The sequence below is a fragment of the Aquarana catesbeiana genome, linkage group LG13 (genome assembly GCF_042186555.1).
Source record: "Aquarana catesbeiana isolate 2022-GZ linkage group LG13, ASM4218655v1, whole genome shotgun sequence".
Classification (NCBI taxonomy): Eukaryota; Metazoa; Chordata; class Amphibia; order Anura; family Ranidae; genus Aquarana; species Aquarana catesbeiana.
Genome location: NC_133336.1, coordinates 211,932,531 through 211,956,954, shown reverse-complemented (window position 1 = coordinate 211,956,954; position 24,424 = coordinate 211,932,531). Strand labels below are relative to the sequence as shown.

General features: G+C 45.5%; 1 protein-coding gene across 1 annotated transcript in view; it reads left to right on the top strand.

The window, feature by feature from the left end:
- The window catches only part of LOC141116665 (NACHT, LRR and PYD domains-containing protein 3-like), a 722,006-nt gene extending 698,476 nt beyond the window's left edge, over positions 1-23,530 (top strand). The window contains exons 11-12 of the mRNA XM_073609057.1: positions 13,444-13,608; positions 23,275-23,530. Of these exons, the coding sequence (XP_073465158.1) occupies positions 13,444-13,608; positions 23,275-23,530 (421 nt within the window). The remainder of the gene's footprint in view (positions 1-13,443; positions 13,609-23,274) is intronic.
- Positions 23,531-24,424: the final 894 nt, after the last annotated feature.

Sequence of the window (24,424 nt, the reverse complement as noted above, 5' to 3'; positions counted from 1 at the left end):
CTTATTTACATAGGCATCTCCCTGTTCTGCCACTCCATGTCATGATTGCTGTCCACCGGCAGACATCGAGTCCACGGGACCTACGGGCATGCTCACAGAGTACTAGGCGGGCGTGTGTGCAGTCACTAAGCCGCGTCTTAAAGGGGACATACACGTACGCCCATTTGTGCAGCCGTGCATTGTGCCGATATACATCATTGTGCGCTGGTTGGCAGCAGTTAATGAGGAATGCCAGACTATAACTACATGACTAGCACAAAGGGGCTCCCCAAATCAGCTGTTCAGAGAGGATCGCCTAGGGCTAAGAGGAGAGAGGATCTACTTTCAGTTAAAGCAGAGTTCTACCCTAAAGTGGAACTTCCGCTCATGGGATTCATCCCCCCTCCAGTGCCTCAATTGGCACCTTTCAGGGGGGAGGGGGTGCAGATACTTGTATAATACAGGTATCTGCACCCACTTCCGGGAATAGCTAGCCGCAGCTAGCCGCAAATGCCCGCCCCCCTGTTGTGTTGTGGGAAACACACAGTTCCCACAACACAACGGGGACCAGTGTAGACGCGCAGCGTGACTCGTGCATGCGCAGTAGGAAACTGGGCAGTGAAGCCGCAACGCTTCACTTCCTGATTCCCTGACCAAGGATGGCGGTGGGGGCAGCCGAGAGACGAGCGATCGATCGGCTTCAGCTGCCGACATCGCTGGACCCTGGGACAGGTAAGTGTCCATTTATTAAAAGGCAGCAGCTGCAGTATTTGTAGCTGCTGGCTTTTAATATATTTTGTTTAAGGTGGACTTCCTCTTTAACGCACTAAAAAAACATAGCAATAGAAATAAACATCTTTGTATAGGGACAGATAGGAAGAACAATTGTTTGGCAACATTTGTAACCACCTTCTCACAAGAATACCATCAAGTTGTTAATATAATAAAGAAAAATGTTTTCATCCTCTAGTCAGACAAAAGTCTCCACAAAGTTTTAAAATCAGGGTGCCGTTTTTCCAGTAGACGAGCACCAACTTTGGGCTCCTTGCTGTCACCTAGCTTATTTTCATCTAGAAAATACCAATCCACCTGGCTCTCATATCCAGGCTGTTACCCATGCAATCTAAAAATGTGCAGATAATGCCATGCTAATCTTTGTATTAAATCTTTTAACTCAGCGATCACTGGAGAAAGCTTTGACATTAAACAATACATTAATTGTGGAATCAAGTATGTGGTGTATCAAATCTGCTGCATTTATTGCAACCTGCAGCATAATGGATTTACCACATGTGCTTTACTAACAAGAATAGGAGAACATTATTGTGATTCTGTCAATCCAAATGCAAAGCATATTTCAAATGTCTCATATCACTTTAAACAATGTCATTCTGGTGATTTGTCCTCCTTTAGGTTTACTGCCATTGAAAGAGTGACTCCTATGCCCAGAAGTGGGGATAGGAACAGACGGCTTCTAGGTAGGGAGACATGGTGGATATTTAGGTTACAAACCAGGGTCCCTCAGAGGTTAAACTATTTAAATTAGTAAATAAATTAGTATGTCTGGAAGGCCAAGAAGGAGAGGCAGACAGTCACAAGCCAATAAGAGAGGGCAAGCAGGCTCTGTGTCTAGTGCTGGTCGTGGAGACGGTGCATCCTCATCAGCACGTGGCCGTGGGACACGCTTGGCCTTTTTTTCGGCAGCTGGCTGTGTTGAACCGCAACATGTGGAAGACTTGGTCGAGTGGATGACCAAGCCGTCCTCATCCTCCTCATCCTCTCTCACCCATGCCCAGGGTACTTTGGCAAAGCAGCGGCCTCTTCCCTCGGCTCAATGTCATCAGTGACTCCTTCCCTAGCCCCACCATGTCCTCCTGAGGAATCCCTCAAACTGTTTGACCACAGTGTTGGGTACATGCTCCAGGAGGATGCCCAGCGTTTGGAAGGCTCTGATGATGATACTGAGCTCGATGAAGGCAGTAACATGAGCACGGACAGAGGGGGTGCCCAAGAAGGACAGCAATCTGGCAGTCATGCTCCCCCTGCTGCAGCATACTGCCAGGTTTGCTCCAGTGATGAGGAGGGAGGGGATGATAAGGTCACTGACTCAACGAGGGTGCATGATAGGAGAGAGGAGGAGGAGGAGGCGGCACATCACCAACAAGGCAGGATGCCCTCCAGGGGCCAGCCTAAGGGCAGCACATTTACTGCATCACACCCCAAAGCTCCACATGTGCAGGGCGCTGTAGTCTCTGCGCGTTATTCAAAAAGTTGTTTGGTGTGGGCCTTTTTTGAGACGAGTGCATCAGATCGCACCGCTGCTATTTGCAACATATGTCTCAAGCGTATCTCGCGTGGCCAAAACATCTCCCGCTTGGGTACCACATGCTTGACCAGACATATGTTGACCTGCCATGCAGTTCGTTGGCAAGTGTATCTAAAAGACCCACACCAAAGAACAAAGAGGACCTCTCCTTGCTCCTCATCAGCTGAGATTTCCAACCCCACTAGACCTTCAGTCCTCTCTGAGACCTGCACTGAGAGGAATGAAGGTGTAGAATTAGGTGTGTCACAGCCAAGTACTTGTGGGCAATCTGCTTTTGGTACACCGACGTCAGATTGTACCAGGCAAATTTCCCTGCCCCAGCTGCTGCACCGCCGAAAGAAGTTTGCTCCCAGCCATCCACATGCGTAGCGGTTGAATGCTAGCTTGGCAAAATTGCTAGCACTTCAACTGCTGCCTTTTCAGTTGGTAGACTCTGCCCCCTTCCGTGAGTTTGTGGAATGTGCGGTTCCTCAGTGGCAGGTACCCAAACGCCACTTTTTCTCACAGAAGGCGATTCCGGCTCTCTACCGGCATGTGGAAGGCAATGTCCATGCCTCGCTGGACAGGGCGGTCAGCGGTAAGGTGCATATTACCGCTGACTTATGGTCCAGCAGGCATGGACAGGGATGTTACCTAAGTTTCACGGCGCATTGGGTGACTCTGCTGGCAGCTGGGAAGGATGCAGGACAAGGTGCAGTAGTGTTGGAGGTTGTTCCGCCACCACGCCTCCAAAATGCTAATGATTGTGACACACCTCTCTCCTCCACCCCCTCCTCTTCTTCTTCCTCCATGGCCTCTTCCTGTGCTTTGTCCTCGGAACCAGCGGTGCTCCGTAGCCATTCAAGGGGCTACGCAAGTACGCAGGCCAAAAGATGCCATGCGGTGCTTGAGCTGGTGTGCTTGGGGGACAGGAGCCACACTGGGGCAGAGGTTCTGTCAGCTCTGCAGGGGCAGGTTCAGAGGTGGTTGACGCCACAAAACTTAAGGCAGGAATGGTGGTTTGTGACAATGGCACCAACCTCCTCTCTGCCCTCCGACAGGGACAAATGACCCATGTGCCCTGTTTGGCTTACGTCCTTAACTTGGTGGTGCAGCGGTTCTTGGGCAGGTACCCGGGCTTACAGGATGTCCTGAGGCAGGCCAGGAAAGTCTGTGTGCATTTCCACCGGTCATATAATGCCAGTGCTCGGCTGACGGACCTCCAAAAGAAGTTTAACCTGCCCAAGAACCGCCTAATCTGTGACATGCCCACCAGGTGGAACTCAACGTTGGCCATGCTGCAGCGGCTGCACACGCAGCAGAGGGCCATCAATGAGTACTTGTGCGACTATGGCAATAGGACAGGGTCAGGGGAGCTTGTTTTTTTTTCCCCACGCCAGTGGGCCATGATCAGGGATGCATGCACTGTCTTGTCACCCCCTTGTCCACCTGTTGGAACACACGCTGCATGGAATAATGGACAGGGCACTTGAAGCAGAACAGAGGCAGGAAGAGGAGGACTTCCTTAGCTCTCAAGGCCCCCTTTATCCAGACAGTGTTCCTGCGTGCCCGCCGATCACACAGGAAGAGGACGAGGAGGAGGAGGAGGAAGATTGTGTCAGTATGGAGGTGGAGCCTGGCACTCAGCATCAGCAGCAGTCTTTAAGGGATCAGTCCCAAGAAACACATGGACTTGTACATGGCTGGGAGGAGGTGGCTGTGGACCATGTCGTCCTTAGTGACCCAGAGGACTCCGGACCGAATGCCTCAGCAAAAGTACGCTGCATGGCCTCCCTGATCCTGCAAAGCCTGCGTAAGGATTCTCGTATTCGTGGTATCAAGGAGAAGGACCAATACTGGCTGGCAACCCTCCTTGATCCACGTTACAAGGGTAAGGTTGCGGACCTTATCTTGCCATCGCAGAGGGAGCAGAGGATGAAACATCTTTGGGAGGCCTTGCAGAAAGGTCTGTGCAACGCGTTCCCAGAGACTGGGAGGTTACAAACTCCTGTTTCTGGACAACGTGTTGCTGAGGCTTCGGTCAGTCAAAGAAGGAGCGGTGGAGAAGGTGGCCGTCTGACCGATGCATTCAGACAATTTTTTGGTCCGCAGCCCCAAGGTATGATCGGTTCCAGCAACCATCGCCAGCGTCTGTTTTACATGGTGCAGGAATACCTAGGGGCAAGATCAGACTTGGACACCTTTCCCACCGAAAATACTCTGGGTTACTGGGTCTTGAGGATGGATCACTGGCCAGAGCTTGCACAGTATGCAATTGAGCTACTGGCCTGTCCTGCATCCAGCGTTCTTTCGGAACGCACATTCAGTGCTGCTGGAGGCGTGGTAACCGATCACAGGGTGCGTCTGTCCACCGACTCGGTCGATCGGCTGACCTTCATAAAAATGAATGAGTCTTGGATCACCACCAGCTACCAAGCACCTGATGCTGATGTAACCGAATAATTTTTTTTGAAATCTCAGATCCCTTCAAAGACTGCCTATGCTGATGCTGAGTGACTATCCCTGAGTAATTATCCTCTTCCTCCTCAATCATCACGCTGATAGCTTGTAAGAACATTTTTGGTTCTGGGCGCCACCACCAGTGCCTAAGGCCCAATTTTTCTGCCCCTGTTTAACAGGGGCGTGTAATTACAATTTTTGATGCAATACTTTGCAGCAGGGCTCGTTCCTACGTTCCAACTAGAGTGTCTGTGAGGGGTTGCAGTGTTGTGGCACCAGCACCACCACCACCAAAGGCCCAATTTTTCAGCTCCTGTTCAACAGGGGCATGTAATTACAATTCTTGATCTAATATTTCACAGCAGGGCCCTGTGAAGGCTTACAGTGTTGTGGCCACAACAACACCTAAGGCTCAAATTTCTGCTGAGTATATAGGGCAGGCCCCTACTTTCAAACATCTAACTTACAAACGACTCCTACTTGCAAACGGAAGTAGACAACAGGAAGTGAGATGAAATCTACCCCTAGGAAGGGAAATTCTCTCCTGTAAGAGTTAATATGGGAAAAACATTTCTCCTTTCCAATGATGCTTTCCAATCCTTGTTCCACAAAAAAACCCAAATTCTCAAAAAGCATTTGTCATTGGGACAAAAAGTGAGGTGAAATCTTCTAAAGAGGAGGAAAGACAGCAAAACAAATGTCACAGGGGTGATAACCCTTCCCTATGTTTTCCAAAAAGCTTAAAAAAGATTTTTTGGCTGGAGCTAAACACGTTAAAAATGTACCCGTTCAAAATGACAAACAGATTCTACTTAACAACAAACCTACAGTCCCTGTCTTGTTTGCACCGCCTGTATACTGCTGTTCAGAGTATATAGGGCCTGGTGGCCCCACACCTTTCCTTATTTTAATTTGGGTGCGGGGTTCCCCTTAATATCCATACAAGACCCAAAGGGCCTGGTAATGGACTGGGGGGTACCCATGCCGTTTGTCTCACTGATTTTCATCCATATTGCCAGGACCCGACATGACATTAAACCCGCAAGCAGTTTTAAATGAGATTTTTTCCTTTAAAAATGACATTTTGTGCAGGGACTGTTCTAAGCATGGGAAACACGCGTCACTTTACAGGCATACTATAGACACACCCCAGGTACGATATTTAAAGGAATATTTCACTTTTTTTTACTTTAAGCATCATTAAAATCACTGCTCCCGAAAAAACGGTCGTTTTTAAAAGTTTTTTTTGCATTGATACATGTCTCCTGGGGTAGGACCCGGGTCCCCAAACCCTTTTTAGGACAATACCATGCAAATTAGCCTTTAAAATGAGCACTTTTGATTTCGAACGTTCGAGTCCCATAGACGTCAATGGGGTTCTAACGTTCGTGCAAATTTTCGGTCCATTCGCAGGTTCTGGTGCGAACCGAACCGGGGGGTGTTCGGCTCATCCCTAGTGATGAGACAAATGAGAAATCTGCAACCTACAATGTGTCCGAATACCAACACTTCTAATGTAGATGTGATAACTCCACCAATACTGATCAATAATAAAAATATAATGCATTTTCATACATGTGAGTAAGGGATGATCTCCTCCAACCTATTCACAGCTACTTCAGTCTGTTAACATATAATGTGCAAAAATACAATATCACCCGAGGTGTCCAGACAATGGCCGCAATCACATTACATAGAAAAGAAAAAGCCTCCATGTCACTGCCTGGACTCCATCATACACGGCTGCAGTCCGGAGCGGTGTGTGCTCTGAGTTCTGTGTATACTCGTGTATATGATGGAAGTGTACAATCTGTGATTCTATATATATTTAAGGATTATGCACTATGGAGGCTTTTTCTTTTCTATGTAATGTGATTGCGGCCATTGTCTGGATATCTCGGGTGATATTGGTGATTCTACCTGGAGGTCTGACATTCCGTGGCACAGTCTGTTCTCATCGGAAGCCGGCTTGAGCGGAGTGGCGCTGCTGGAAGGATATAAACAAGCGTGTCTGGGCCTTGTGGGGACAAACCTTTTGGTAAGTGACCTGTTTGCTCACCGGTGTGGGGGAGGTTGATTGAAGTTGCTGCAAAGAGGTGGAAGTTGATCAGCATTGATTTAATCCATCTGGATGAATCTCTGGTATTTCTGTTAGACCCCCTTCACACTGAGGCAGTTTTCAGACATTTCAGTGCTAGAAATAGAACCTGAAAACTGCCTCCCATTTATTTGTATGAGTGCTTTCACACTGGGGCGGTGCGCTTGTGGAACATTAGAAAAAGTCCTGCAAGCAGCATCTTTGGGGCGGGTTATGAGCATTATAAATAGCGCCCCCAAAACACCCCTACCCATTGAAATGAATGGGCAGCACTTCCAAGCACTTTGAACGCGCCGCAAAACTGGTCTTTTTTCTTTTTTTAAAGTTGTGTTCCGGCCGAATGTATACTTTTTAAATAAAAATAGCCCTATAATACACAAGCTTAATGTATTCTAGTAAAGTTAGTCTGTAAACTAAGGTCCGTTTTGTTAGATTATAGCATTAGTTTGTTATTTTATAAACTTCCAGCAGGCCGTGGCCATCTTAAGTGTGGGCATCTGAAGCCAGACTGTATTTCTTCCTGGATCTCATCCTTGTAGATCTCGCACATGCTCAGTGCAGCACAAGCAGCGTGATAGGTTTCAGGTCAGGTTTCCATAGCTACGGCAGTGTCAGAGGAAGTTACTGCCCCTTAGCTATGCAAACCTCTCCTCCCCTCCTCCCTCCAGGAATAAGTAAATAAATTACAATTGCATTATTTCTTGCATTGCCTACCTGCAAATGGCGTAGAGCAAGTAAAGATGAATTTCTATGACATCACATCGTCCTGAGAAAATTGCATCACAACACCCCCGCAAATCACATCACAACACCCCCGCAAATCACATCACAACAACCCCCGCATATCGCATCACATCGCCCCCAGCAAATCACATCACAACACCCCCAGTAAATCGCATCACAACACCCCCCGCAAATCACATCACAACACCCCCCGCAAATCACATCACAACAACCCCCGCATATCGCATCACATCGCCCCCAGCAAATCACATCACAACACCCCCAGTAAATCGCATCACAACAAACACCCCCCGCAAATAGTATCACATCACCCCCCCAAATTGCATCTCAACAACCCCTGCAAATTGCATCAAAACCCCCCCCACAAATCGCATCACAACACCCCTGCAAACGGCATCACATTGCCCCCCGCAAATTGCATCACAACACCCCCCGCAAATTGCATCACATCACCCCCCCACAAATCGCATCACAACACCTCAAGCAAATCGCATCACAACAAACACCCCCACAAATCGTATCACATCGCCCCCACAAATCACATCATCCCCCGCAAATCGCATCACAACACCCCCCGCAAATCGCATCACATCACCCCCAGTAAATCGTATCACAACACCCCCGCAAATCGCATCACAACACCCTCCGCAAATGGCATCACATCGCCCCCCACAAATCGCATCACAACACCCCCAGCAAATCACATCACATCGCCCCAAGCACATCACACCATCAAAACTGCCCCATCATATTGCCACCATCAAAATTGCCCCCAACAAAACTGCTCCATCAAAATTGCCCCATCAGAATTACCCCACCAAAACTGCACCATCATATTGCCACCATCAAAACTGCCCCATCAGAACTGCCCCCATCAAAACTGCACCATCATATTGCCCCCATCAATACTGCCCCATCATATTGCCTCCATCAAAACTGCCCCACCAAAAATGCCCCACCAAAAATGCCCCCATCAAAACTGCCCCATCATATTGCCACCATCAAAACTGCCCCATCAAAACTGCCCCATCAAAAATGCCCATATCATAACTGCCCCCATCAAAACTGCCCCATTACATTGCCCCCATCAATACTGCCCCATCATATTGCCACCATCAAAACTGCCCCATTAAAACTGCCCCATCAAAGCTGCCCGCATCATATTGCCCCATCAAAACTGCCCCATCAAAACTGCCCCATCATATTGCCACCATCAAAACTGCCCCATCAGAACTGCCCCCATCAAACCTGCCCCATCATATTGCCCCCATCAATATTGCCCCATCATATTGCCTCCATCAAAACTACACCATCAAAACTGCCCCATCAAAGCTGCCCCCATCATATTGCCCTATCAAAACTGCCCCATCAGAATTACCCCACCAAAACTGCACCATCATATTGCCACCATCAAAACTGCCCCATCAAAACTGCCCCATCATATTGCCCCCATCAATATTGCCCCATCATATTGCCTCCATCAAAACTGCCCCATCAAAAATGCCCCCATCAAAACTGCCCCATCATATTGCCACCATCAAAACTGCCCCATCAAAACTGCCCCATCAAAAATGCCCATATCAAAACTGCCCCCATCAAAACTGCCCCATCATATTGCCACCATCAAAACTGCCCCATTAAAACTGCCCCATCAAAGCTGCCCCCATCATATTGCCCCATCAAAACTGCCCCATCAGAATTGCCCCATCAAAACTGCCCCATCATATTGCCACCATCAAAACTGCCCCATCAGAACTGCCCCCATCAATATTGCCCCATCATATTGCCTCCATCAAAACTGCCCCATCAAAGCTGCCCCCATCATATTGCCCCATCAAAACTGCCCCATCAGAATTGCCTCATCAGAATTGCCCCATCAAAACTGCCCCATCATATTGCCACCATCAAAACTGCCCCATTAAAACTGCCCCATCAAAGCTGCCCCCATCATATTGCCCCATCAAAACTGCCCCATCAGAATTGCCCCATCAAAACTGCCCCATCATATTGCCACCATCAAAACTGCCCCATTACATTGCCCCCATCAATACTGCCCCATCATATTGCCACCATCAAAACTGCCCCATCAAAGCTGCCCCTATCATATTGCCCCATCAAAACTGCCACCATCAAAACTGCTCCCGTCATATTGCTTCCATCAAAACTGCCCCATCAAAACTTCCCCATTAGAATTGCCCTCATCAGAATTGCCCCATCAAAACTGCCCCCTTTCAAAACCACCCCATCATATTGCCACCATCAAAACTGCTCCGTCATATTGCCCCCATCAATACTGCCCCATCAAAACTGCCCCATTAAAATTGCCCCATCAGAATTGCCCCATCAAAACTGCTCCATCAAAACTGCTCCATCAAAACTGCCCCATCATATTGCCACCATCAAAACTGCCCCCATAAAAATTGCCCCATCCAAACTGCCCCATCATATTGCCCCATCAAAACTGCCCCATCAAAATTGCCCCATCAGAATTGCCCCATCAAAACTGACCCCATCAAAACTGCCCCATCATATTACCACCATCAAAACTGCCCCATCAAAAATTTCCCCATCAGAATTACCCCATCAAAACTGCCCCCATCAAAACTATCCTATCAGAAATGCCCCATCAAAAATGCCCCCCAGCAAAACTGCCCCATCAAAATTTCCCCATCAGAATTGCCCCATCAGAATTGCCCCATCAAAACTGCCCCCATCAAAACTGCCCCATCATATTGCCACCATCAAAACTGCCCGTAATATTGCCCCATCAAAATTGTCCTCATCAAAATTGCCCCATCAAAACTGCCCTCATCAAAACTGCCCCATCAAAATTGCCCCTATCAGAATTGCCCCCTCAAAACTGCCCCATCAGAATTGCCCCATCATATTCCTCTATTATAAATCAGTACATGGTGTTTCTGTCCCCTCCCCCGGGCTCTGTAATCAGAGCTGAGATGCTCCAGCCGCCTCCCCCACCGCCCATCACTGTGTATGAGAAGCTTTGGTAACCATGGCAACAAAAGTCTGGTTGCCCTTATTTAAAGTGCCAACTACTATACAGTATATAACAGTGAGTTTAACCACTTAAGTCGGAGCTCCGCCAAAATGTTTTATTTAAAAGTCAGCAGCTACAAATACTGCAGCTGCTGACTTTTAAAACATGGACACTTACCTGTACAGGGTGCCCGCAATGTCGGCACCCGAGGCCGAACCGTCTCTCGGTCCTCGGGTGCTGCCGCCTCCATCTTCGGTAAGGGAATCGGGAAGTGAAGGCTTGCGGCTTCACTTCCCGGTTCCCTACTGCGCATGCGTGAGTCGCGCGGCGCTATATGGATGGTCCCTGCTGTCTCTGGGACCATGCGTTTCCCAGCAGACAGCAGGGGGGACAGGAAGTGGCGTAAATAACCGCAGATTCTGCGGCTATCTATGCCGGAAGTGGGTACAGATACCTGTAATATACAGGTATCTGCACCCCCCTCCCCCCTGAAAGGTGTCAACTGTGACACTGGAGGGGGGGAGGAATCCGATGAGTGGAAGTTCCACTTTTGGGTGGAACTTCACTTTAAGGACCAGCCTCGTTTTGGATTTTAGGTGTTTACATGTTTAAAACAGATTTTTTTGCTAGAAAATTACTTAGAACCCCCAAACATTATATATATATGGTTTTTTTTCTAACACCCTAGAGACTAAAATGGCGGTCGTTGCAATACTTTTTTTGCACCGTATTTGCGCAGCGGTCTTATAAGCGCACTTTTTTTTGAAAAAATTCACTTTTTTGAATAAAAGAATAAGACAACAGTAAAGTTATCCCAATTTTTTTATATTGTGAAATATAATGTTACGCCGAGTAAATTGATACCCAACATGTCACGCTTCAAAATTGCACCCGCTCGTGGAATGGCGTCAAACTTTTACCCTCAAAAATCTCCATAGGCGACGTTTAAAAAATTCTACAGTTTGCATGTTTTGCGTTACAGAGGAGGTCTAGGGCTAGAATTATTGCTCTCGCTCTACCGGTCGCGGCGATACCTCACATGTTTGGTATGACCACCATTTTCATATGCAGGCGCTACTCGCGTATGCGTTCGCTTCTACGCGTGAGCTCGTAGAGGGGTTTTAAAAAAAAAATTAATTTTTATTATTCATTTTACATAATTTTATTTTTTGTACACTTTTTAAAAAAAAAAATTGTGTCACTTTTATTCATATTACAAGGAATGTAAACATCCCTTGTAATAGAAAAAAGCATGACAGGACCTCTTAAATATGAGATCTGGGGGGGTCAAAAAGACATCAGATCTCATATTTACACTAAAATGCAATAAAAAAAGTCATTTAAAAAAATACGCCTTTAAGAGGCATGGGCGGAAGTGACGTTTTGACGTTGCTTCCGCCCAGCAGTGTCATGGAGACGAGTGGGCGCCATCTTAGCCTCGCTCGTCTCCAGGCACAGGACAGAGACGGAGGCGATTGCCTCCGCCGCTACCGATGGCTCCGGTAAGCGGCAGAGGGCACCGGATCGCGGCGGTAGGGGTGCCCTCTCCCGCCACCAATAAAAGTGATCTTGCGGCGAATCCGCCGCAGGGACCACTTTTATCAGAAAGCCGGCCGCCGCACGAAAACGGGGATACCGGGGTTATGGCAGCTAGCTGCTGCCATAACAACGGTATCCCCCTTCAAAGTTGGGACGTACATCATCGTGCAGTGGTCCGGAAGTGGTTAAGGGAAAAATATGCCAATTCTTTATCAGCACACACAGCGGCTTTAGAGGGAAATTACTTTAAAATATGGGTGGAGCTCCACTTTAAGGTCCCATTGTCACCGGCCCACTAGGGCACGAAAAGTGCAGCTAAAACACCACTAAAGCACCGCAAAAATGACCAGCGATTTAGGGCTGTTTTATCGGCTCTGCAGTGTGAAAGGGGTCTTACTACACAAGTCACTGTATGGTGATTGGAGATGGAAGTAGTGGTGAATGGGTTGCAGGAAATCCACTTTTACACATTTATGAACTTTCTCTTGATATTTGTAATTTTATAAGATAACTTTGTATCTGTGAATAGATTGGAGGAGATCTGCCCTTCCTCACATGTATGAAAGTATTTTTGTAGTGAATGGAATTGTTATATCTGATCCCTATTGGTGGAATTATCACATCTAGTATAATATGGAAGACTGCAGCACTAGTATATAACATTCACACAATATAAATGTGACAATATAACAATAAAAGTGAGACTCCTCATCACAAAACTCCCTATAAGTGTATATATAACAATGGTATGGAGACTATTTCACTGATAACTAATGAAGAGAATTTATAATCAGCAGATATAAAATGAGTGCAGCAATATTAGTACAACATTTTCAAAAAAGTTCCAAATAAAAAACGGTAATAATAAAATCTTCTCCACACCATAAGATCAAATCCTCCACCATGATGTTCTAAGGAAATCCCAAAGTACAATGGTGTCACTTTTAGTCAATGAAGTTTCCACAACATGAGTGAGACTTCTGTGACCATCAAAGTGAATCTCCACAACTGAATCCAAGACTTAGCAGAAGGTTGGAGGTGAAAGCCTAGAGGTCAGTGTGAGTGTGTATGGTCCAATCCCCATACAGGAATAATGAATGGATCACACCACCTCATCCACTTCTCATGTCACATTTAGTAATTGGGATCCACAAAAAGAGAAATCCTCCAATAGTGTAGATGATCGATCGTCTTTTATAAAGTGATCTCATATTAATGATTCCAATAAAGAGAAATGAGTTCCATTCATGTAGAGAATAGTTACATTCATTCCTGGGGGAGAAATTCATTTTCTTCTGGTAACATTCTTCTCTTCTTCTACAGCTTGTCCTCTAATCACCTGACAGACAGTTCCTGCCCCCACCTGGCATCTGGAATAAGAAATAACCAGACACTGAGGACACTGGGCCTGTCTGGGAACTATCTGGAGGGTCCTCAAGTCAGGGATGTGATGGAAGCTCTGACAACAAGCCGGATAGAGAAATTAGAGTGAGTATCACAGGACTGACTGAGACAATAATATTCTGGGACAATTTTATATCTAAACCACATAAATAATATAGAAATATGAGAATGTCATCAAATTCCATCTTTAGACTCCATAAGGCTCCATGCACACTGGGCTTAAAAAAAGTCAGTTCCCTTGACTGAAAAAACTTTCATATAGAAAGTTTATTGTACAAAGTTTAGGAGAGTTTTGCATTTTTTTCCACCAAAAAGCTCTAATCAGAAATGCGATGACACGCGCAGAGCGTGAAATGCATAGAAGAGGCTTGATATGCAAACCATCAGGAGCCCTCCACTTCCGCCGGGTAGTTGGAACGCACGCTGCATGCCGCTAGTCACACAGCAGTGTGGGACCGATTCTACAGACCCTTAAGCTGCTTTTGTGCTGTTTGTAAGTGCAGCTTTCTTTTAAATAAAACTTTATTACACTATACTTGACTTCTGTGGCTCTTTGTGGCAGAGCCAATTCCACAGAGTCTTGTGATGGGAGAAGGAGACAGATGAATATTGTGGAGGATATATGATACTGGAGAGATTTTTTTACATATCCCTGCTTATTCGATCGTGATCGTATATATCCATGTATGGAGGAGAGAGATGTGGATTCTGATGGAGACTGACCTATGAATCAAGCAGTTTCTCACATTTCATGATTTATGGTCACTTGCTGGCCAGGGAAATCTGGTGAGTGCATTCTATAGTTACTCCGGGTAAAGCACTATTGGTTTGGAGTATTGGAGCACATATTTCAGGAGCACAGTGTTGGAACATATATTGAAGATTCATTTATCATAGAAATTTATGGACTTTTATGTATATTGATGAATTGTGCACTTTTTGATTACAAACATTTTATTTAATGCATTGATTTACTTATACAGCTTTTATTAATTCACTATAATATTTACGTTTTTCCTTTGTCCAGATAGCGCCCTTTATACACACTTTTTCAGAAACATGAACCAGAAGAGGTTTTTTTTCCTGCCTCTAAACGTTGAGCTCACAATATGTCTGTAATCGTCCCAATGTGTATGGAGATATAGGAGAACATGGAGCTGATTCTACAGGCAGAACACAAAACTCCTGTAGTGGCAGCAATTTTTAAGCCAGTGTGCATGGAGCCTAAATATCCAATCCTGGACTGTTACACTATATTACCAAAAGTATTGGGACGCCTGCCTTTACACACACATGAACTTTAATGGCATCCCAGTCTTAGTCCGTAGGGTTCAATATTGGGTTGACCCACTCTTTCCAGCTATAACAGCTTCATTTCTTCTTGGAATGCTGTCCATGAGGTTTGGTAGTGTGTCTATGGGAATGTTTGACCATTCTTCCAGAAGCACATTTGTGAGGTCAGGCACTGATGTTGGATGAGAAGGCCTGGCTCGCAGTCTCTGCTCTAATTCATCCCAAAGGTGTTCTATGGGGTTGAGGTCAAGACTCTGTGCAGGCCAGTCAAGTTCCTCCACCCCAAACTCGCTCATCCATGTCTTTATTTACCTTGCTTTGTGCACTGGTGTGCAGTCATGTTGGAACAGGAAGGGGCCATCCCCAAACTGTTCTCACAAAGTTGAGAGCATAAAATTGTCCAAAATGTCTTGGTATGCTGATGCCTTAAGAGTTCCCTTCACTGGAACTAAGGAGCCAAACCTAACCCCTGAAAAACAAGCCTAACCCCTGAAAAACAACCCCACACATTAATCCCCCCTCCACCAAATGATTTGGGGCAGTGCAGAAAGCAAGGTCCATAAAGACATGAATGAGAAACTTGACTGGCCTAGACAGTCCTGACCTCAACCTAATAGGACACTTTTGGGATGAATTAGAGTGGAGACTGCGAGTCAGGCCTTCTCATCCAACATCAGTGCCTGGCCTAACAATTGCACTTCTGGAAGGATGGTCAAACATTCTCATAGACACACTCCTAAACCTTGTGGCCAGCCTTCCCAGAAGAGTTGAAGCTGTTATAGCTGTAAAGGGTGGGCCAACTCATTATTGAACCCTACGGACTAAAGGCCCATACACACGATACGAAAATCGGAAGTAAAATTTAATCCGAACAAACAATCTGCCGATTTTTTGATCGTTAGTATGGTCCTTTTGATAGCCGATCCTGATTTTTCAACCGACAAAAGCTGGATGTGCAGACTATAAAACTTTTTTCGTATGTAAATTCAGCCTCTGATTTTCGTTTAATTAGTACGGTTTTTGTCCAAAAAAAATTGTAAGAGCAAGACTACTCATGCTCAGAACAAAAGAATACAAACAAAACTATTCAACACATTATGTCACTTCTGAAGTTGTATTCTGTCAGGCGAGAATTTCCATATGGAGAGTAACCTCTTCACTTTCAATATGAGACTAGCATGCCACAAAAAACGGACGAACAAAAATCTGATTGTGTGTACGAGGCTTAAGACTGGGATGCTATTAAAGTTAATGTGCTTGTAAAGGCAGGCATCCCAATACTTTTGCTAATATAGTGTATGTAGGGATGAGTTTCGAGTTTGAGTCAAACTCATGTTCGATTCGAACATCGGCTGTTCGCAAGTTCGCCGAACAGCGAACAATTTGGGGTGTTCGCGGCAAATTCGAATGCCGCGGGAACACCCTTTAAAAGTCTATGGGAGAAATCAAAAGCGCTAATTTTAAAGGCTTATATGCATGGTATTGTCATAAAAAGTGTTTGGGGACCTGGGTCCTGCCCCAGGGGACATGTATCAATGCAAAAAAAGTTTTAAAAATGTCAGTTTTTTCGGGAGCAGTGATTTTAATAATGCTTGAGGTGAAACAATAAAAGTGTAATATCCCTTTAAATTTTGTACCTGGGGTGTGTCTATAGTATGCCTGTAAGGGGGCGCATGTTTCCCGTGTTTAGAACAGTCTGACAGCAAAATTACATTGCAAAGGAAAAAAAGTCATTTAAAACTACTCGCGGCTATTAATGCATTGCCGGTCCGACAATACACATAGAAGTTCATTGATAAAAACGGCATGGGAATTCCCCACAGGGGAACCCCGAACCAAAATTTTGAAAAAATGACGTGGGGGTCCCCCTAAATTCCATACCATTCCCTTCAGGTCTGGTATGGATATTAAGGGGAACCCCGGCCAAAATTTTAAAAAAACGGTGTGGGGTCCACCCAAAAATCCATACCAGACCCTTATCCTGGCAGGCCACAGGAAAAGAGGGGGGGACGAGAGAGCGCCCCCCTCCTGAACCGTACCAGGCCACATGCCCTCAACATTGGGAGGGTGCTTTGGGGTAGTCCCCCAAAACACCTTGTCGCCATGTTGATGAGGACAAGGGCCTCATCCCCACAACCCTGGCTGGTGGTTGTGGGGGTCTGCGGGCGGGGGGCTTATTGGAATCTGGAAGCCCCCTTTAACAAGGGGACCCCCAGATCCTGGCCCTCCCCAAGTGTAAAATGGTAAGGGTTTATACCCCTACCATTTCACTAAAAAACTGTCAAAAATGTTAAAAATGACAAGAGACAGTTTTTGACAATTCCTTTATTTAAAAGCTTCTTCTTTCTTCTATCTTCTATCTTCCTTCATCTTCTTCTTCTTCTGGTACTTCTGGTTCTTCCTCCGGTGTTCTCGTCCAGCATCTGCGGCGTCTTCTTCCCTTCTTCTCCTCGGGCCGCTCCGCATCCATGGCATGGAGGGAGGCTCCCGCTCTTCTCTTCATCTTCTTGTCTTCATCTTCTTGTCTTCATCTTCTTGTCTTCATCTTCTTGTCTTCATCTTCTTTTCGGGCCGCTCCGCATCCATGCAGGCATGGAGGGAGGCTCCCGCTGTGTGAGGCTTCTCCTCTTCTGATGGTTCTTAAATAATGGGGGGCCACCCGGTGACCCCGCCCCCCTCTGACGCACGGGGACATGGCGGCACTTCCCTGTGGCATTCCCCGTGACGCCACAGGGAAGTCCCGTCAAGTCACCGTGCGTCAGAGGGGGCGGGGTCACCGGGTGGCCCCGCCCCCACATTATTTAAGAACCGTCAGAAGAGGAGAAGCGTCACACAGCGGGAGCCTCCCTCCATGCCAGCATGGATGCGGTGCGGCCCAAAAAGAAGATGAAGACAAGAGCGGAAGCCTCCCTCCATGCCATGGATGCAAAGCGGCCCGAGGAAAAGAAGGGAAGAAGACGCAGCGGAGGAGATGCTGGACGAGAACACCGGAGGAAGAACCAGAAGTACTAGAAGAACCAGAAGAAGAAGAAGATGAAGGAAGATAGAAGAAAGAAGAAGCATTTAAATAAAGGAATTGTCAAAAACTGTCTCTTGTCATTTTTAACATTTTTGACAGTTTTTTAGTGAAATGGTAGGGGTACAAAACCTTACCATTTCACACAGGGGGGAGGGCTGGGATCTGGGGGTCCCTTTGTTAAAGGGGGCTTCCAGATTCCGATAAGCCCCCCGCCCGCAGACCCCCACAACCACTGGCCAGGGTTGTGGGGATGAGGCCCTTGTCCTCATCAACATGGGGACAAGGTGTGTTGGGGGGCTACCCCAAAGCACCCTCCCAATGTTGAGGGCATGTGGCCTGGTACGGTTCAGGAGGGGGGGCACTCTCTCGTCCCCCCCACTTTTCCTGCGGCCTGCCAGGTTGCGTGCTCGGATAAGGGTCTGGTATGGATTTTTGGGGTGACCCCACGCCGTATTTTTTTTAAATTTTGGAGCGGGGTTCCCCTTAATATCCATACCAGACCTGAAGGGCCTGGTATGGAATTTAGGGGGACCCCCCCACGGCATTTTTTTTTTATTTTGGCCGGGGATCCACTTAATATCCATACTAGACGTCATTTTTTTTTAAAAAAATTTGGTTCGGGGTTCCCCTCTGGGGAATTCCCATGCCGTTTTTATCAATGAACTTCTATGTGTATTGTCGGACCGGCAATGCATTAACAGCCGCTAGTAGTTTTAAATGACTTTTTTTCCTTTGAAATGTCATTTTGCTGTCAGACTGTTCTAAACATGCGCCCCTTTACAGGCATACTATAGACACCCCCCAGGTACAAAATTTAAAGGGATATTACACTTTTAATGTTTCACTTTAAGCATTATTAAAATCACTGCTCCCGAAAAAAATGCCGTTTTTAAAACTTTTTTTGCATTGATCCATGTCCCCTTGGGCAGGACCCGGGTCCCCAAACAATTTTTATGACAATAACTTGCATATAAGCCTTTAAAATTAGCACTTTTGATTATTCATGTTCGTGTCCCATAGACTTTAATGGTGATCGCGTGTTCGAACAAATTTTTGGGGGGTGTTCAGCTCATCCCTAAGTGTATGTCTAAACTACATAAATCAAATAATAATAATAATGGAGATATATTTCATCTCCTGGTTGTCTCTATATATCACCAATATCAGACAGTTCTCTAAAGCTGGATATAAAAATGTAAAAAATGAAATATCTGCACTAAAAAATATGAAAAAATAAAATATGAACAACTTTGTGAAAATCTAATGAATGAAAACCATCCACCAGCAGGAAGTATGATGTAGAAGTACAAATAGTATAATATAATTCTATGTATAGAGCCCTACACTTAGTGATAAAATGTGTGATGAGACAAATGAGAAATCTGCCATCTACAATGTGTCCGAATACCAACACTTCTAATGTAGATGTGATAACTCCACCAATAGTGATCAATAATAAAAATTCACAGCTACTTCAGTCTGTATAACATATAATGTGCAAAAATACAATATCACCCGAGGTGTCCAGACAATGGCTGCAATCACATTACATAGGAAAGAAAAAGCCTCCATGTCACTGCCTGGACTCCATCATACACGGCTGCAGTCCGGAGCGGTGTGTGCTCTGAGTTCTGTGTATACTCGTGTATATGATGGAAGTGTACAATCTGTGATTCTATATATATTTAAGGATTATGCACTATGGAGGCTTTTTCTTTTCTATGTAATGTGATTGCGGCCATTGTCTGGATATCTCGGGTGATATTGGAGATACTACCTGGAGGTCTGACATTCCGTGGCACAGTCTGTTCTCATCGGAAGCTGGCTTGAGCGGAGTGGCGCTGCTGGAAGCATATAAACAAGCGTTTCTGGTCCTTGCTTGTTGGGACAAACCTTTTGGTAAGTGACCTGTTTGTTCACTGGTGTGGTGAAGGTTGATTGAAGTTGCTGCAAAGAGGTGGAAGATGATCATCATTAAATTAATCCATCGGGATCAATTTCTGGTATTTCTGTTAGATCCCTTTCACACTGAGGCAGTTTTCAGGCATTTTAGCACTGGAAACACCTGAAAACTGCCTCCTATTTATTTGTATGAGTTCTTTCACACTGGGGCCGTGCGCTTGTGGGACATTATAAAAAGTCCTGCAAGCAGCATCTTTGGGGCAAGTTATGACCATTATAAACAGCGCTCCCAAAATGCCCCTACCCATTGAAATGAATGGGCAGCACTTCCAAAGTACTTTAAAAGTGCCACGAAACTGGTCTTTTTTCATTTTTTAAGGTCCCGTTATCACCGGCTCACTAGGGCATGAAATACCCGTGAAAACACCACTAAAGCACCGCAAAAACTACTGGCGCTTTAGAGGCTCTGCAGTGTGAAAGGGGTCTTACTGCACAATTCACTGTATGGTGATTGGAGATGGAAGTAGTGGTGAATGGGTTGCAGGAAATCCACTTTTTTCATATTTATGAACTTTCTCTTGATGTTTGTAATTTTATAAGATAACTTTATTGCTCTTCATGTTTATGTATTTTTGTACATTATATGTTATATAGAATGAAGTATCTGTGAATAGATTGGAGGAGATCTGCCCTTCCTCACATGTATGAAAGTGTATTTTTGTAGTAAATGTAATTGTTATATCTGATTCCTATTGGTGGAATTATCACATCTAGTATAATATGGAAGACTGCAGCACTAGTATATAACATTCACACAATATAAATGTGACAATATAACAATAAAAGTGAGACTCCTCATCACAAAACTCCCTATAAGTGTATATATAACAATGGTATGGAGACTATTTCACTGATAGCTAATGAAGAGAATTTATAATCAGCAGATATAAAATGAGTGCAGCAATATTAGTACAAAATGTTCAAAAAAAGGTCCAAATAAAGAACGATAATAATAAAATCTTTTCCACACCATAAGATCAAATCCTCCACCATGATGTTCAAAGTAAATCCCAAAGTACAATGGTGTCACTTTTAGTCAATGAAGTTTCCACAACATGAGTGAGACTTCTGTGACCATCAAAGTGAATCTCCACAACTGAATCCAAGACTTAGCAGAAGGTTGGAGGTGAAAGCCTAGAGGTCAGTGTGAGTGTGTATGGTCCAATCCCCATACAGGAATAATGAATGGATCACACCCTATATACACTCTACCTGTAAACAAAATGTATAGTAGGTATAAATCATTTAAATACCTACAAAAGTAACTAAGGAAATGATATATATCTTTAATTTAGGTTTACGTGAACCCAAGGTTTAATATTTGAAATTTCATGATATTTACCTATATAAACCCTACTGTAAAACAATGAGCTTACTTTATAGATCCTTGTAAACTTACTTTATGTATCTTTATAATATTGTATACTCAATAAACTTCTTTTGACAAGGATCACACCACCTCATCCACTTCTCATGTCACATATAGTAATTGGGGTCCAGAAAAAGAGAAATCCTCCAATAGTGTAGATTAGGGATGAGTTTCGAGGTCAAGTCAAACTCATGTTCGACTCGAACATTGGCTGTTCGCCAGTTCACTGAATAGCGAACATTTGGGGTGTTCGCGGCAAATTCAAAAGCCGCTGAACACCCTTTAAAAGTCTGTGGGAGAAATCAAAAGTGCTAATTTTAAAGGCTTATATGCAAGTTATTGTCATAAAAAGTGTTTGGATGCCTGGGTCCTGCCCCAGGGGACATGGATCAATGCAAAAAAGTTTTAAAAACGGCCATTTTTTCAAGAGCAGTGATTTTTATAATGCTTAAAGTGAAACAATAAAAGTGTGTCAGGTCACCTTGAGGCTAGGTGACAGATGCACTCTGTAGGAATCGGAAGTGCACCGCTAGGTAGTGGACCCTAGGACTAACTACTGCGGATTGAACCCTGGGAGGTTCAGGAAGCAGGTCTACTGGATTACTAACACAGATCCCACTGTGAGCTAGAGCATAGATTCCCCAGGGTGCGGGGTCTAAGAGCCAGCCGGTGTTCACCAGAGCTTCTAATTGTGAGGATGGACTGCGCTGCAGTCTGGCTCCAGGTCGCGGCCCCCAGGGTCTCACAGCTCACGCTCACGGTAGACTACAGGAGAAGAGGAAAGAGGCAGCAGGCTGGAACAACAAGCAAGTAAGGGATAAGCCAAGTTCGGGGCCACAAGCAGACAAGGACAATAGAGTACATGCCAAGGTTCAGGGTCACAGGCAAACAGGGATGGTAGGGGACACGCGAAAGGTCAGGGTCACGAGCAGACAGGAATAGTAGAGAACAGGCCAAAGTCGGTAACTGGAATCAGATGTAGGAAACACAGCAAGTACACACGGAGGCTAATACACAATGGTTGATCAGCTAGCTAGCTAGTAGGGATGAGCTTCGAGTTCGAGTCGAACTCATGTTCGACTCGAACATTGGCTGTTCGCAAGTTCGCCGAACAGCGAACAATTTGGGGTGTTCGCGGCAAATTCGAATGCCGCGGAACACCCTTTAAAAGTCTATGGGAGAAATCAAAAGTGCTAATTTTAAAGGCTTATATGCAAGTTATTGTCATAAAAAGTGTTTGGGGACCCGGGTTCTGCCCCAGGGGACATAGATCAATGCAAAAAAAAGTTTTAAAAACGGCCGTTTTTTCAGGAGCAGTGATTTTAATAATGCTTAAAGTCAAACAATAAAAGTGTAATATCCCTTTAAATTTCGTACCTGGGGGTGTCTATAGTATGCCTGTAAAGGGGCACATGTTTCCCGTGTTTAGAACAGTCTGACAGCAAAATGACATTTCAAAGGAAAAAAAACATTTAAAATTACCCGCGGCTATTGCATTGCCGACAATACACATAGAAGTTCATTGATAAAAATGGCATGGGAATTCCCCACAGGGAAACCCCGAACAAAAATTAAAAAAAAAAATGATGTGGGGGTCCCCCTAAATTCCATACCAGGCCCTTCAGGTCTGGTATGGATTTTAAGGGGAACCCCGCGCCAAAAAAAAAAAAAAAAAAACGGCGTGGGGTCCCCCCAAAAATCCATACCAGACCCTTATCCGAGCACGCAACCTGGCAGGCCGCAGGAAAAGAACCGTACCAGGCCACATGCCCTCAACATTGGGATGGTGCTTTGGGGTAGCCCCCCAAAACACCTTGTCCCTATGTTGATGAGGACAAGGGCCTCATCCCCACAACCCTGGCCGGTGGTTGTGGGGGTCTGCAGGCGGGGGGCTTATCGGAATCTGGAAGCCCCCTTTAACAAGGGGACTCCCAGATCCCGGACCCCCCTGTGTGAAATGGTAAGGGGGTACTTACCCCTACCATTTCACTAAAAAAGTATCAAAATAGTTAAAAATGACAAGAGACAGTTTTTGACAATTCCTTTATTTAAATGCTTCTTCTTTCTTCTATCTTCTTTCATCTTCTTCTGGTTCTTCTGGCGGGAGCCTCCCTCCATGCATGAATGCGGACCGGCCCGGAGAAGAGAATGAAGAAGAGAAGAAGGAAGAAGAGAAGAGGATGAAGAAGAAGATGAAGAGAAGAGCGGGAGCCTCCCCCCAATGCCATGGGTGTGGAGCGGCCCGAGGAGAAAAAGATAGAAGACGCCGCGGAGGAGATGCTGGACGAGAACGCCGGAGGAAGAACCAGAAGAGCCAGAAGAACCAGAAGAAGAAGATGAAGGAAGATAGAAGAAGCATTTAAATAAAGGAATTGTCAAAAACTGTCTCTTGTCATTTTTAACTATTTTGACACTTTTTTAGTGAAATGGTAGGGGTAAGTACCCCCTTACCATTTCACACAGGGGGGGGCCGGGATCTGGGGGTCCCCTTGTTAAAGGGGGCTTCCAGATTCCGATAAGCCCCCCACCCGCAGACCCCCACAACCACCGGCCAGGGTTGTGGGGATGAGGCCCTTGTCCTCATCAACATGGGGACAAGGTGTTTTGGGGGGCTACCCCAAAGCACCCTCCCAATGTTGAGGGCATGTGGCCTGGTACGGTTCAGGAGGGGGGGCGCACTCTCGTCCCCTCCTCTTTTCCTGCAGCCTGCCAGGTTACGTGCTCGGATAAGGGTCTGGTATGGATTTTTGGGGGGACCCCACGCCATTTTTTTTTTTTTTTTGGCGCGGGGTTCCCCTTAAAATCCATACCAGACCTGAAGGGTTTGGTATGGAATTTAGGGGGAACCCCACGTCATTTTTTTTTTTTTTATTTTGGCCGGGGTTTCCCTTAATATCCATACCAGACCTGAAGGGCCTGGTATGGAATTTAGGGGGACTCCCACATCATTTTTTTTTTTAAATTTTGGTTCGGGGTTTCCCTGTGGGGAATTCCCATGCCGTTTTTCTCAATGAACTTCTATGTGTATTGTCGGCAATGCAATAGCCGCGGGTAGTTTTAAATGTTTTTTCCTTCGAAATGTCATTTTGCTGTCAGACTGTTCTAAACACGGAAAACATGCTCCCCTTTACAGGCATACTATAGACACCCCCCAGGTACGAAATTTAAAGGGATATTACACTTTTATTGTTTCACTTTAAGCATTATTAAAATCACTGCTCCTGAAAAAACGGCCGTTTTTAAAACTTTTTTTGCAT